The sequence below is a fragment of the Drosophila kikkawai genome, chromosome 3L, assembly GCF_030179895.1.
Source record: "Drosophila kikkawai strain 14028-0561.14 chromosome 3L, DkikHiC1v2, whole genome shotgun sequence".
Classification (NCBI taxonomy): Eukaryota; Metazoa; Arthropoda; class Insecta; order Diptera; family Drosophilidae; genus Drosophila; species Drosophila kikkawai.
The window spans coordinates 26,322,979-26,337,558 of NC_091730.1; the positions used below are offsets into that span (position 1 = coordinate 26,322,979).

General features: G+C 39.6%; 5 protein-coding genes across 9 annotated transcripts; 3 read left to right on the plus strand and 2 right to left on the minus strand.

Moving 5' to 3' along the window:
- Positions 1-1,982: 1,982 nt before the first annotated feature.
- LOC108083319 (single-pass membrane and coiled-coil domain-containing protein 4 homolog) lies at positions 1,983-2,413 on the plus strand. Its single transcript, XM_017179061.3, has one exon. It carries the CDS (start codon positions 2,108-2,110, stop codon positions 2,282-2,284), a length of 177 nt encoding a protein of 58 aa, XP_017034550.1. The 5' UTR covers positions 1,983-2,107; the 3' UTR covers positions 2,285-2,413.
- Positions 2,414-2,534: 121 nt separating this feature from the next.
- On the plus strand, positions 2,535-6,565 carry LOC108083318 (uncharacterized). 4 transcript variants are annotated; one of them, XM_017179060.3, is made up of 5 exons: positions 2,535-2,686; positions 2,739-2,940; positions 3,558-3,611; positions 3,673-3,755; positions 6,435-6,565. In XM_017179060.3, exons 2-5 carry the CDS (start codon positions 2,926-2,928, stop codon positions 6,496-6,498), a joined length of 216 nt encoding a protein of 71 aa, XP_017034549.1. In that variant the 5' UTR covers positions 2,535-2,686; positions 2,739-2,925; the 3' UTR covers positions 6,499-6,565. The 4 variants fall into 4 exon arrangements, with proteins under 4 accessions (XP_017034549.1, XP_017034548.1, XP_017034547.1 ...); XM_017179059.3 differs by having other exon boundaries at positions 2,557-2,940; XM_017179058.3 differs by lacking the exons at positions 2,535-2,686; positions 2,739-2,940 and adding an exon at positions 3,198-3,463.
- On the minus strand, positions 6,508-7,303 carry EMC4 (ER membrane protein complex subunit 4). Its single transcript, XM_017179057.3, has 3 exons — positions 7,134-7,303; positions 6,937-7,066; positions 6,508-6,875 (listed from the first exon to the last, which is right to left on the minus strand). Exons 1-3 carry the CDS (start codon positions 7,187-7,189, stop codon positions 6,561-6,563), a joined length of 501 nt encoding a protein of 166 aa, XP_017034546.1. The 5' UTR covers positions 7,190-7,303; the 3' UTR covers positions 6,508-6,560.
- Positions 7,304-8,236: 933 nt separating this feature from the next.
- Arf1 (ADP-ribosylation factor 1) lies at positions 8,237-12,026 on the minus strand. Of its 2 annotated transcripts, none has more exons than XM_017179054.3 (5): positions 11,892-12,026; positions 9,707-10,030; positions 9,510-9,619; positions 9,191-9,316; positions 8,237-9,007 (listed from the first exon to the last, which is right to left on the minus strand). In XM_017179054.3, the coding sequence occupies exons 2-5, from the start codon at positions 9,852-9,854 to the stop codon at positions 8,843-8,845; spliced, it is 549 nt and encodes a 182-aa protein (XP_017034543.1). In that variant the 5' UTR covers positions 9,855-10,030; positions 11,892-12,026; the 3' UTR covers positions 8,237-8,842. The 2 variants fall into 2 exon arrangements, with proteins under 2 accessions (XP_017034543.1, XP_017034542.1); XM_017179053.3 differs by lacking the exon at positions 11,892-12,026 and adding an exon at positions 11,362-11,488.
- Positions 12,027-12,953: 927 nt separating this feature from the next.
- Positions 12,954-14,531, plus strand: LOC108083321 (tRNA (cytosine(72)-C(5))-methyltransferase NSUN6). The gene is made up of 2 exons (XM_017179064.2): positions 12,954-13,089; positions 13,165-14,531. The coding sequence occupies exons 1-2, from the start codon at positions 13,024-13,026 to the stop codon at positions 14,419-14,421; spliced, it is 1,323 nt and encodes a 440-aa protein (XP_017034553.1). The 5' UTR covers positions 12,954-13,023; the 3' UTR covers positions 14,422-14,531.
- The last annotated feature ends 49 nt before the right edge of the window (positions 14,532-14,580 follow it).

The following is a 14,580-nucleotide window of genomic DNA, read 5'->3' on the forward strand; positions in this document are numbered from 1 at the left end:
GGTTCAAATCCCGACCGGGAACTAAGAAAAGTAAGTTTAATTGGCTTTTAATAAGATTTATACATTCATTTAAGTAATTTAATAACCATTTAAACAATTTATAATTAACAAATAAAGAAATAAAAAAGTTTTTTATACCCTTGCAGGGTATTATAATTTCAGTCAGAAGTTTGCAACGCAGTGAAGGATACGTTTCCGACCCTATAAAGTATATATATTCTTGATCAGCATCAACAGCCGAGTCGATCTAGCCATGTCCGTCTGTCCGTCTGTCCGTCTGTCCGTCTGTCCATCTGTCCGTCTGTCTGTTTCTACGCAAACTAGTCCCTCAGTTTTAAAGCTATCTGAATGAAACTTTGCATATAGTCTTCTATATGCTCTCACTGCTATATATGTCGGAACGGGCCGGATCGGACGACTATATCATATAGCTGCCATACAAATGTTCGATATATTTGTAGAAAAAAAATTATAACTTTGCTGTTTTTCAACATTTTTGCACCATTTTTTAGATATGGCCACTCTATATTATTTAAGAATTTTGGTAAAAATTTTATGAAAATCGGACGACTATATCTTATAGCTGCCATAGGAACGATCGGGAAATTAATCGAAAAAAAATATAACTTCGTTGTTTTTCAACGTATTTTCATCTACTTTAAGTTATAAGCTTTTTTTATTATTCTAGAATTTTGGTATAAATTTTATAAAAATCGGACAACTATATCATATAGCTGCCATAGAAGCGATCGGCAAATGTATAAAATATGTAAAGCTGGGAATGTAAAACTGTAACTGTCAAACTGTAAACATAATAAGTATAGGTAAAATGTAATGAAACTCTGTTTTGTGAGTGTTTTCAGCATTTAAATCTATAATATAAACATCGAAACCAATCTGCAAGGGTATAAAAACTTCGGCGTGCCGAAGTTAGCTTCCTTTCTTGTTATTATCTAAATTTTTATACTCTCTGGGGAGGAAGAAATTCTGGCATTTTGAAGAATTTCTTCCTCACCCGAGCAGCGACGGATTCTTCGTAAATCCAATTTTTTATACTCTCTTGGGAGGGGAAATTCCGTAAAAGTTCAGATTTTTATACGCTCTGGGGAGGAAGAAGTTCTTCAAAAGGCCAGAATTTCTTCCTCACCCGTGCAGCGACGGCGGGAGACAAATTACACGAATTACCCCGGCCGCCCATGTATAAAAGCGAATTAGACTTTTACAGAAAAAGGTAGGACTCCCTCCTCCCGTTTCTCGGAGAAAATAGTCCTCTTTTCCTAGGGAAAAGTCCGACTGGGTAGTTTTTCAAACGGTATAAATAACAATAAACTGTCTTTAATGCGCACGAAATGAGAACTGATTGAATGCAATGTAAAAATATTTTTGTACACCCATAAATGCATAATCTCTCGCATCACGTGACATAGCAAAGAAGTTAATTAACTTATCAGTGTCATCTTATGCTCTCTTAAACTTTTAAATAGAATCTCTTACTGGAATGTGAAATGGATCCCGTAACTTTTACGAAAACAAAGAGACACGCGCTGGAATATAGCTATAAGCAGTGTCAAAATACTTATGTCCACGATTGTATTATTAACCCTTAAATAGGCAATTTAACTTTTATTTTCCATTTTAAAAATAAAAGTTATTCGAAAACTTTTATTTTTCAAATTTGAAAATTTAACAAAATTATGGTTTTTCTGCTCTCCACGATTGTATTATTATCCCTTAAATAGGCAATTTAACTTTTATTTTCCATTTTAAAAATTAAAGTTATTCGAAAACTTTTTTTTTTCAAATTTTCAAATTTTAAAAAATTATGGTTTTTCTGCTCTCAGCAGGGATTCTAAATAAATGATAAGTAAAGTACAAATTGACAAATAACTTTTATTTTAAAATTTGAAACTGAAAATTTTGACAATTGAAAACCCCTTGATCTAGCGGGGAAAAAGCGTAATTGGCAACACTACAACCAACCCACTTTCGGTTCTGCTTCTTCTTCGGCATCGAGAAGCTACTTGTTGCGTTTGGACCGCTTTCTTCGCACGCACCTGAACTACACGTCACCAAACCAGGTTATCCCAGAACAGTGCCTGCAGCGAAGATGCGCCAACTAAAGGGAAAGGTCAAGGAGACCCGGAAACAGAAACAGGAGCGCAAGCTGGACAACTTGGAGATCCAGGCCAAAATCCGCACCGTGGTGCTCCCGGCGGTTGGTGTGTTGGCGGCCTTCCTGGTGATGTTCGTCTACCTTAAGACGCGACCTGCGGTCCTGGCTTGATCGGAAACGATTGAAGTGTTAGCCATAAGTTCTAGATTAGGAGCTATATTTGTGGAGAGTGCAATGTAATTGTCGTTAACAGTGCATCTAGCTTTAATTGTAAAATAAATAAATTGTATTTCGTCCATATTTTGTTGGTGTTGGCTAAGGTGGTTAACAGTGTTGGATAACGTCGTTTCAGTGCCGCGCTACTGCTTCCAAATATTCGAAAAACAGCTGAGCTACATTTAAATATGCATTTCAGGTTCGCCACCCCACCCCCGGGTCCGTCCACAAGCGAAAACAACCAGTTTTATTTTTGGATGTTTTATACTTTGTCTATTTCGTAGCCGTTGTGTTTGTTCCACTTTCGCTCATTCGTTTGTAGTGCGTATTAAAAGCTGGTAACTGCAAAATTTTGAGGTAGAGGTGCAAATAAGATCGAACTTCCCGTAGTTGACCAGCTTTCCGTCAGTTTACGCAGTTATCAAAACTCATCATCGATTATCTAACCCTTGCGGAAGAGCGGGAGAGAATCTCAGTGTGCCCCGTCAGCTGTTGTCAGGCCGCTCCGCGTCTCTTTGTACATTTTCAACTTTCTCTCAGTAAGAACTTTTAAGCTGGCGGGTGCGGGCGACAAAGGCACTTTCAACTACACAACAATGCTCAAGTTTCTGGTAAGTTCATGGCATCGGCTGGCTTGCTCTGCTGCGATCTCCACTCGTCCAAAGGAAGAAATTCGTTGACACATACACTCACACATACTTAAGTACATCCGCCTTCGCGATGCGTTGGACCGCTTTTTGCGGCGATGACGCTGCTGGCTGGTCTGGCAAACAATTTGTTTGCCAGGCCGTGTGACACAGGGTTCAGGGTTATATAAGGCGCCCAGCCAGCCCCAACAGCTTGGGAACAAAACAAATCAGCTGCTCATTGGGAATCACGTCGTGTCAGAGGTCAGACATTCATTGTACAAAGAGTACCCGAACACTAAGCTCGCCAAATCAATAGTTTTAGTTTAACGTTTAACTGTTAGCCAGAATGAAACTCCTCGGACTTGGGGCAAACATATTGAGACTCAGGGCTGCCGGGCAGAACCGCTCGGCCAGCACCTGCTGCCCGGAGAAATTAAAGGAGCCACTGCCGTGCTGCCCGAAGAAACGATTTTGGACATTCAAGCGCATACTTAGCTTTTCCACGGTCAGCCTAAGGCCCACAGCTTCACCGCATACCCCCGCCTTTCCCCTGAATAAACGTGGTTACTCGCTTTAATTCTTTCTTCCCTACCTTTCAGCTGACGTTTGGCGCCGGGGTCTACACGGGCATCTACGTCTCGCAGAACTATGAGGTGAGCATCATTCGCAGAAAAGTTCTGGACTTGCATCTAATTTCGTTGTCGTATCCCACAGGTCCCACGCGTAGACGACCCGCAAAAGTTGATGGAGCGAATGAACGAGAAAGTGAAGGAGCTGATGGACAAAACCAAGCAAAAGTAATTGGCATTTGGTAGTTTTTTACATGGGAAGCAGCGTCACTAAATTCAAAATAAATCTTTCGAGCCACTTTTAGAAATTACAAACTTTAAAGAGTAACAACTTAATAGGGGTTTGATTAAGCTTACAGTTAGATGGCCGCAGTATCCCCTGTTTTAAAGTGCTATCTGGGTTTTTGTCGCTACAAAGATATATGTTAATATTTTTCTAGAACAGTATGTTACATTTTGTATACTGTGTATTAGAAAGTTAATCTTTTCTTATCTTTATCAAAATTTAGACAGATCGTGACTTAAAATCGGACTCTCTGAGGAGTCTGATAATGTAACTTTCACTAAATTTTGATGCATACCCAAGCACAAATGGATTTATTTAAAGAACTATGCAGAAGACTTGGAAATCTCAATCGCAACTCTCATATAAAAGTCTTATAATTTGAAAGTATTTTTTCAGCTTAGGGATTTGGATTGGATTATCAAATTAAATTTCATTGATAATTTCAATCTCTTATTTTTCAAAATGTATAACTTTTTGCCAAGCCAAGTGACAAAAAAACAAGGCATCGGTAACCTTTAAACAAGCTCTAGCAAGCAGGGACCGTAAATAATGATTATCAATGTTTTCTTTAAACAAAAATATCATTCACTTGGAAAATTCGCACAAAGAAACGAATTATACCAATCGGCTACAATTTAGATGCTTATTCAAGATAACCAATGATTGCTAAAATCTAGATTTTTTATATATTAAACCAATTTAAATAATTAATTTTTAAGTTTTACTTCATCGCTCAAAGAATAATAATTATTATTTTGAGCGAAAAAAGTTCGATCAAAAAATAATGATCATTTTTTGAGCGATATTTTTTCGCTCAATGTGTAATATCTTTTTTCTCAGCGGGGTCTTTGAAAAAATTTTTACATGCTTCTATGGATCAAAAACGTACGATTCGATTCATTGAAGCATGTAAAAAATTTTTCGAAGACCCCTCTGGAAAAGAAGCTATTACACATTGAGCGAAATTCTGAGCGAAAAAATATCGCTCAAAAAATGATCATTATTTTTTGATCGAACTTTTTTCGCTCAAAATAATAATTATTATTCTTTGAGCGATGAAGTAAATATAAAATTATAATTACACAGGTACACAGCCAAAAATTTCCACGAACCATTTCAAGTTTTCCATGATATTTGGGTGCTCCTGAGTAAAAGTCCCATACAAAATTATTTTCCATCACCTACAGGTTTCGCGGTATACCTAAGAATACAAAAAACCTATGTTTGCCGACATTTTGAATAACGTGGCCTATATAATTGGACTTACCTTTATTATTTTTGGTAGGACCTACTCTCAATACATCACGGCACTACTAAAAAATAGTCCCAATCGTGGACCATTGTCCATGTCTTTGGAATTCGACGCCAAAGTTGAAACTCCCAAAATTTTCAACATTTCTGTTATGAAAAAACAATTCTGAGAATTAAATCTTCCATGGGACTAATTTTAAATTTTCATTGAATCTATTGCTCATTGTATTCTTTAATTTCGGTTTAACGCGTTTTCATGAGGACATTTTATTGGATTTATTAAACGAATAAAACCGATTTTTTGGTTTTATTATCTACTACTCTTTTCTGTCAAATTTCAAATAAGTCAAGGCAACCTATAAAATAGTAGTAGATATGTTTCTTATTATATATAGTATACATTTTTTCTTTTTGACTAAACTTAAATATGTAAGGATTATCGCTGGCTACTAAGCTGTCTTAAAAATGTTATGTTCGGAAGACCTTTTTATTTAATATAAAACTAAATATATACTATATATAATAAGAAACATATCTACTACTATTTTATAGGTTGCCTTGACTTATTTGAAATTTGACAGAAAGGAGTAGTAGATAATCAAACCAAAAAAGCGGTTTTATTCGTTTAATAAATCCAATAAAATGTCCTCATGAAAACGCTTTAAACCGAAATTAAAGAATACAATGAACAATAGATTCAATGAATATTTAAAATTAGTTCCATATAAGATTTAATTCTCAGAATTGTTTTTTCATCACAGAAATGTTAAAAATTTTGGGAGTTTCAACTTTGGCGTCGAATTCCAAAGACATGGGCAATGGTTCACGATTGGGACTATTTTTTAGTAGTGCTGTGATGTATTGAGAGTAGGTCCTACCAAAAATAATAAAGGTAAGTCCAATTATATAGGCCACGTAATTCAAAATGTCGGCAAACATAGGTTTTTTGTATTCTTAGGTATACCGCGGAACCTGTAGGTGATGGAAAATAATTTTGTATGGGACTTTTACTCAGGAGCACCCAAATATCATGGAAAACTTGAAATGGTTCGTGGAAATTTCACAAAGTTTAATTTTGTGTTCCTGTGTAATCATTAATCGTTGATTTTTATTTTTTCACTTATAATGATTACGTGCCCTGCTAGCAAGGCCATAGGACGATTATTGCTGGTAAAAACGATTTGAGAAATATAATCAATTCCCGGCGTAACGCTTGAAAAATTGGTATACCTTAAAGCTAGAGAGTAATTACTACCATATAGACCACATGCGCACGGCACCCGGATGGACTAGTATCGTGGACGCTGCGGAATCTCTTAAATTCGTGACAACAATCTACCATGTAATTAATAAATCCACACCTTTCACAGATCGCTCCCCGAACAACTAGCAGACGACATTAAAAAGGAGGCTAAGAAGATACTGAAGGACTGACAAGTGCAATTGTTTAAATAAATGTATCTATTATCAAATAAAATGGTGTTACACGAGTATAACTAAACGAAGGATATCCCTCCGCCGTAATATTCAAGGCGCGTCTGCGGCTGGACAAAGGCCAGCCAGTCGGAAGCGTGCGTGGGCAGCAGGCCCATGCTGTGACACTTGTAGAGGGCCAGCGCCACGTTAGCCATGTTGCCAAGGAAGTAGACTATGCGCTGGCCCGTGCCCTGGGCGCCCTCGGCCATCTTCGATGTCACCTGTGTGGTGAACATGGCCTTGATAGGGCGAATCAACATCATGCCCACCATCATGATGGGAAAAATTGAAATTGAGTTGCCGGACATGTACATAATGAACAGGTTCATGGGTATCTGCGAGGAATCCAAAGGTTAGGTCTTAATGCTGGTTGCCCAGGTCAAACGCTGTACTCACGTTCTTTAGCGGCCCAAGGGCGAGATCCCACGACTTCTTGATAACCAGGCGCTGGTCACGCACCACCTCGCTCTGGTTAACTAGAGCAGAGGGATTGTATCCCAGCGGCGACGGCATGTCAGCGTTTTTGCTGTACCAAAAATAAAAGTATGTATGAGAGGGTGTCGGTTCTGTCCGATTGCACGCTACGCGGTTACCTGATGTTGAAGTCCAGAGCCCACTTGTACTTCTTCGAATTTAGCTTTGCCGACATTCTGGAATGTTATTTTTATTTAATATAAATGGATACTTTATTAAATAAAATTTTTCACGAAATTTTATTAATTGGTCGTGGCTCAGTGTTGTGAAACGTCCAACAATGTAGAGATGTCAAACTACCGGTGGTACTATCGATAGTACCGATGGTTTGGATTCAGCTTCCACTATCGGTAGTTTGAAAACAATCGCGGTAGTATCGCCTCTATATAATTTTTTTTTTTTTTTGTTCCAGCGACGTCAACCGAGTCGGAAAGAATGTTTTCGAAGGCAGGAGAAATAATTTCCGATCGTAGATCCAATTTGAAACCAAAAATAGTTGATAAACTGTTGTTTAAAAACAAAAATTGGTGGATATATGACTGTTAAACGTTAACTCTGATCTCATACAATGTTTTTGAATAGTGGCAGGACCGCTTTAATATTATTTCAATTTTAAGATATAAAATATGAATCTTTTGTTATTTTTTTATTTTTGTTATTATTAAGCTTGAAACCAAACAATGAAATACGGGAAGAAAAATATATATATCACAAGAAATTAAAACTGTCCGACTATTTTTATATATTTTAAGACTTTTACTATATTATATCTTTACTCTTAAAAATCTCTTTCAAATTAATAAGGTATACCCTCAACTTTTTTGAATTTTTTATTAGTGGAATATCCCCTTTTTTAAGAAATTTTTTAATGTCGGTACTATCGCGATAGTATCGATAGTTTGCAAAAAAAAAAACTCGAAACTACCGATGGTGCGAATACCGGTAGTTTGACATCTCTACAACAATGTCGTTTTGTCAGTGTTACACAATTTCGATAGGCGAACGTCAGTAACTGGCAAATCTATCGATATCATCGATTTAACCGTGGCGGATTTTTCGAAACTGCTTTGGAAAAAACGCCAGTCAGACAGGTTTCAATTAGTATTTAATTTTTATTTTGAATTACCTCTCAAATAGTACTGTCCTTTTTTATATAGTTTTATATATATGCATAAATTTCTTTTTATTTTGCTTGGCCAAGCGACGTCACGAAACGAAAGTGTTAAAAATTAAAAGGGTTTGTTGTATTTTTAAAGAGCAATTACAATTACAGTTTCGTTTTTCTCATTAATATTACTTTTATATTTATAAAATTAAAAAGAAAGATATATTGATGAGGGGCGGGGGCTTTTAAAGGAGGGAGGAGAAAAATAACTTAAAAAGACATTGTTTTATACCATATACTTTAGTTTTCTTTTTGCTTGTGATTGGTTGGGGGATTCTCTTTTACTCGTTTTGCATTTAAACATCCAATAATTATGTATGAATTTAAATTAAATTATATAGCGTTCTTTATATGTTGTTTGCAAAAGTTTTGCTTTTGCACGGTACACAATAAACAGTTCAGTATCTTGTTTGGAAATACGGACAGGAGGCGTCCTTTTAAGTTATGCGAAGATGCTGCTGCTCTTGTTGTTGGTGTTGGTGTTTTTGCTGCTGTTGTTGTAATTGTAGTAATTACTTATGATGCCGTCTTTTTGATGTTCCTCAGCCACGGTTTCGGATTGGTTTACTGTTGGTGTTTGCTGGTTTTTGCCACTTCCGGCTTCCTTGAAATCATATTGTATTCAAATTGTTGTGGTTTCTATTGTATTTGTAGTGTAATTAATTAGCGATTGGCATTCTTTAGCTGATTGGACAACCAGTCGAGCCCCTCGTAGAGCCCATCGCCGCTAGTTGCACACGTCGCCTGAATGTACCAGTTGCGGTTTCTGAGTGAGTGCAAGCCAAGCTTATCGGTGATTTCGGCCGCGTTCATTGCTTGTGGCAGATCCTACAGGAAACATTGGAGAGGGGAGAAGGTTTTTTGTTTTTAGAATTGGTAAATTATCCTTGGTAACAATTAACGGTAAAACAATGAAATTAAAGCAATAGCGGAGAAAGGCAGTTGTCTTATCAACAGTGCAATATATTTTCAACGCATCAGTTAATCGGCATGTGCTTTAGTAGTGCCTACCTGTTTGTTTGCGAAGATTAGTAAGACTGCATCCCTCAGCTCATCCTCCGCCAGCATACGCATCAACTCCTCTCTCGCCTCTCCAATACGTTCTCGGTCATTGCTGTCAACGACGAAGATAAGACCCTGCAAAAAACCATTAGATAATCGTTACTCAAGCTGTCCAATAGTCGCTTAACGAAAGTTTGCTTTATGATCTCAATTCAGTCCCGTCTTGAAACAAAATAAACTTTGAATAATCACAATGTTACTCATTACAAGTTGTTAACATCATTATGAATTGCCTGGGATCTTTCTGCCAGCTGTTGTGGCCACTTACTTGTGTATTCTGGAAGTAGTGCCTCCACAGGGGACGAATTTTGTCTTGGCCGCCAACATCCCACACTGTAAAGCTAATATTCTTGTATTCTACAGTCTCCACATTGAAACCTGCGGGGAAAAAACACAAAGAGATATGAGACTCTGCTTCAAGATAGGGAGAAACGCTGCACCACAATCATATTCACATCCACTCACCAATGGTAGGTATCGTTGTAACAATTTCGCCTAATTTGAGTTTGTACAGAATTGTGGTTTTACCAGCGGCATCCAAACCGACCATCAATATTCTCATTTCCTTTTTGCCGAAGAGGCCTTTAAATAAGTTAGCAAATACATTTCCCATAGCGGCTGCTGTTGTCTTTCGGATGCTCAGGAGGAGATGGAAGTCGGAAATCGGATTTGCCTGCTTTGCTGCTAGACTGGCTGGCTGGAATTATTTTTAACAAGTTCAAATCCGAGTTACTGCAGTGCCGATTGAACGATGCGCACTCTGGATTTATGTGCTTGGACCAGGAGAATCTGAAAGAAATTTAACAAAGCCGATGGGTTACAGTCGCGAATTTTATTGTAGCATATGGATCAGGCCCAGTTCTACGTAAACCAGGCAAATGACAACAATATCAAAGGTGTTTATTGGTCTGATTGTTGTTTGGGACTGCGTGGATCTAACATCGGCTTTGCTTGCCTTCGGCGATCGCCGATGTTTACACCAACACTGACTTGTTGGTAGTCATCACGGCTGACTCACAGTGAAAACCAGAAAACATATGATAAATCAAAAGAGGCTAACGAAATATCGTTTTGTTTAGTGCAATAGTACACCATTTTGGAAAGAGCTCAAAAGCTATACTAAAACAGTGGTAGTCCCAAAAGTTGTTTATGTAATTAATTGCTAACTTATTAACCGTAATGCGGGGAGGATGTGTGCGAGACATTCTGCTCAGTACTCAGCTTGCCTCAGGCTGATAAGATATCGATTTATAGTATATACCGGTGACGGCGATTTGCGTCCACCACTCCCCCGCGGTTCCATTCAAAAAACGTGCGGACCGGGAAGCGCTTAGTCGAGCTATATATGTAGGCATTATACAGGTGTAGGAACCTACTGCTGTTAGTGGGGCGGGGCGAGTGAATTCCAAACTCTGCAGTGAGTCAGCGCTCAAATTTGCCAGTAGGTTCGAATTTTCAGGCTGCCTGCTTTTAGATTTAATCGGAAAAGAAAGAGGATGCCCCCGCCCCACACCCGCTATAACTACGCCGCCGCTAGCAAAAGGCAAAGCAAAGGTAAAGCGTTGCCAACGAAACATAATGCGCAAATGAAGAGACAACAGTAAACGCATCGCCAATTTCAAAATCCTGCATCTTGGAGGACGCAGCCGAAGCTTTTGGCTGCACTGGAACGGCGATAGTTTGGCTGGCAGCAGCCGAAAACTACACGTAGCTACTTTTATTTGCCAAGCTGCTGCGAGGGAAGCGGAGCAATCACACTAACACACCAACACCCTCCACGCACACACCCACCGTCACAGCCGTCTAGAGTTGCCTACTACATCAAGAAGAGGAGCCAAGGGGCCACTTAGATAGCCTGTATGTCGCAATTATTAGGCTCACAGCTCAAAACTGATGCCGGGCTGTGGCTACCCATCGTGGCAAAAGTTTTTGGCCCATATATTGCGCGTTTTAACTGACCCCCGATTCCGATCGGACAACTGCTATACGTGGTTTGCCTGTGTCTGTGTGAGTGACGTATGCTTTTTTTTCTCCCTTCCAGGTTGGTGAAATGCAAGGGCGGCTGGGCCCTGTTTTGTCGACATCAAGAAGAGCTTGATAAATATTAATCGAGAACCTACGAACTGGGGTACGGTACGATTTGTTCGACAACACTTTACTCTGTTCACTGACTAATTAAGCCTCTTTTATAAATTTTTCTTTGATTAAATTTTCTCTGCTACCAAACACACCACACACCGAATGAAGAGAAAGATAATGAAGAAAAATCTATCGATAGCAGGTTCGTGCGATACCCGATAAACACTCCCTCTTCGGAATCCCATGTTTTTTAAATGTTATTGAATTATATAAGGCAAACTATGCAATGGTTTCGCCGAAATGGCTCTGATAACAAAAACAGAGGATAATTCATGATCTTATCTGATCTTAAGAGGGGAAAAACCATACGATGACGATACATTTCGGAAATTTTCTAACACTGCAATTGACACTACTCCCCACAGTCGCCGTCGCCAGTGTGCGGTCTTTGTCGCGCACCAATACAAGCACGTAAACTTGATCCACATTGCTGCGGAACAAGCTCTTAAAACGGGGAATAAGCATGCTCATTGATTTTAGCCCTTGATTTCTCCCGAAGACACATACGCACCAAGTACTTGAACCAAATGCACACGGTTTTGAGCGGAAATTTTTAAAATTTCAGCTTGGAAATGTCGAAAATCACAGAGCAAAATAAAACTTGACCGAGAATACTATGCCGTTAAGAAAACTGCAAACTCACCACCATAAATAGAGATGAGCGCAGGCACAGCTAGACCGGCCCATGGGTTAGAGAGAGATGGCCATAGTTTGCGGTGGTCTGGTGAATAAGATGTGAAATGCTGCCACGTCTCGTTCCACATCAAGAAGAACAAGAGCTGGCCAGACATGATAGTGGCATCATCGATAAAATTTGTGTTGTCGATAGTATCGATAGTGCTCCAATCTGGTACTTTTGGTCGCTTAACGGAAAGTCTGATAGTACTAGAGCGTTAACCGTATCCGAATATTAAGAACGAGTGGGTTTTAAACATTAATTAGCATTTTTTCGGAACTTATTGTATTTTTTGTTTAGAAGCGCTCTGAGTTGCTTCTTCCGCCACAATGGACTCACGACTGGGAACTGGCTTTGGCACCTTTGATGGAACCGTAAGGTGGGCATTCTCGTTACTTGTACTGTAATTTTAATTGTTTTAAACATTTTATTATGGCATCTATTAGTTTTAAGGACCACAATTTGTCTAGTTTCAAGGATTTTAAAATCTTAGTAAAGAACTTGTCTAAAAAGTCATTTAAGTTAACTTGAATTGCTATTATTTTTTAAATTAAAATATAAATGTTTTTGAAAACTGACCAAACAAATATTAAATATTAATATATTATATATTAAAAAATTAACAAAAATTTAATTTAAAATCCAGGTGGGGATCGCTGATAAGTTGTAGAAAAGGTACTAGAGCTGGCAAAAAATCTATATTTTCATCTATCGATTTGTCGATGTTTTTACGGACGAAACATCGATAGTATCGATTTTCTTAAATATATGTATTAAATCATTTTAATAGTTTATTTATTTTTTCTCGAATTTATACAAAAACCATTATTACTTTTCACTTTAATTTAAAAACTTTTACTTACTTTAATCCAGCCAAAAAAAACATCGATACTAAAAAAATTGATGTTCTGAAAAAAAAATTCAAACATCGATAAAATAGATAGTGCTCCGATGTTTTGCCAGCACCATGCGTTATCCGAAATCTCCGTTTGTGGGCAATCCTGGGCTGGAAGGAGAGATCCTGAAAGTAAATGTAAGCCCTACCAAGTGCACGCCAAAATATTGGCTCAACGCTGCTGTGCCCTTAACTGTGACTGTTTTTGTCTAGACTGCCGGTCTTGCCCCACTCCTTGAATGGCTGTGCCTGACGCCCCGGGTCACCACGTACAGGGTAAACACGCGTCGCACCTGCGTCGAAGAATGCAAACGGACGGTTGTGGACAAACTGGCAGCTATATACGGCCAAAAGGCTCCAAAGGTATACGCCCTAAGCAGGCTGACGGATGTGCTATGCATAGACCCATTGGATGACGAAAATATCCGTCCTGATCCAGGCCTTAGGGAGGTGATTGTGGACACCACCTGCGGAGCTGCTCTTCTCCGTGGAGCCCATATATACGCCCCCGGCGTCCTCGCGATGGAGTCGAACACGCAGGTCAATGAAATGGTGAACGTCTTCGCAGATTTGTCTGGAAAATGCAAGCGTGGGTCAACCGCGCGCTATGACAGCTCCCAAAAGATCTTTGTGGGGCAGGGCAGGACTCTTATGCAGCGATACCAGCTTTTCAACAACAGTGACAAGCCCGCAACCGGCGTCGCCGTTGAGATGCAGTCAAACGTCAGTGGAGTACCTGTACTAGGAGATCTGAGCAACTCCGATATTCTGCTGCAGAACCTGCCCTCCATTGTATGCGTCCATGTATTGGCTCCGCAACCCGGGGAACGCGTGTTGGATATGTGCGCGGCTCCCGGCAACAAAACATCCCACATAGCCGAGATAATGAACGACGTCGGCTCTGTTGTAGCCTTAGACAGCTCAGCGAGCCGTGTGCGCAACATGAGACCCAGGTTATGCAGCTACCAAAGCATTACGACGCACGTGTTCGATTCAACAAAGGCAGCAGCCGCAGATCTCTTACCGACACCCAGTACGCTCTCCGATCCACCATTTCCTAGAGCCAGCTTCGATCGCATCTTGTTGGACGCCCCTTGCAGTGGCTTGGGCAATCGGCCCCAGCTGTCTAGCAACATCAAGAGGCCCAAGATACTGCAGTCCTATCCCCATGTCCAGCGGCGTTTGTTCGCGCAGGCGGTTGAGCTCCTGCGTCCAGACGGTATTCTCGTATACAGCACATGCACCGTCACGGAGGCAGAGTGCGAGTGCATAGTGGCCTGGGCGTTGAAGAAGTTCCCCGAGCTAAGATTGGTGGATGCCACACCACGCTGGGGAGGTTCTGGACTCTCACTTCCCGATTTGGACGTATCCAAGTCACGGTTGCTGCAACGCTTCGGACCCGGAACCTTCGACGGAGATGGTTTCGAAACCGTTGGCTTTTTCATTGCCAAGTTTCAGAAAGTTGCATGAGTTGATTACTTAATTCATTTTATTCGATTTATTATAGTTTCCTACTTAAGCAGCTCCTGCGATGGGGCTTCTTGAGTTTGATTTGTAATAAATGTCGATGCTTCTTGTAAGATCTAGGCGTATATATGTATATATGCATGTATGTACTGTTTTTGAAAG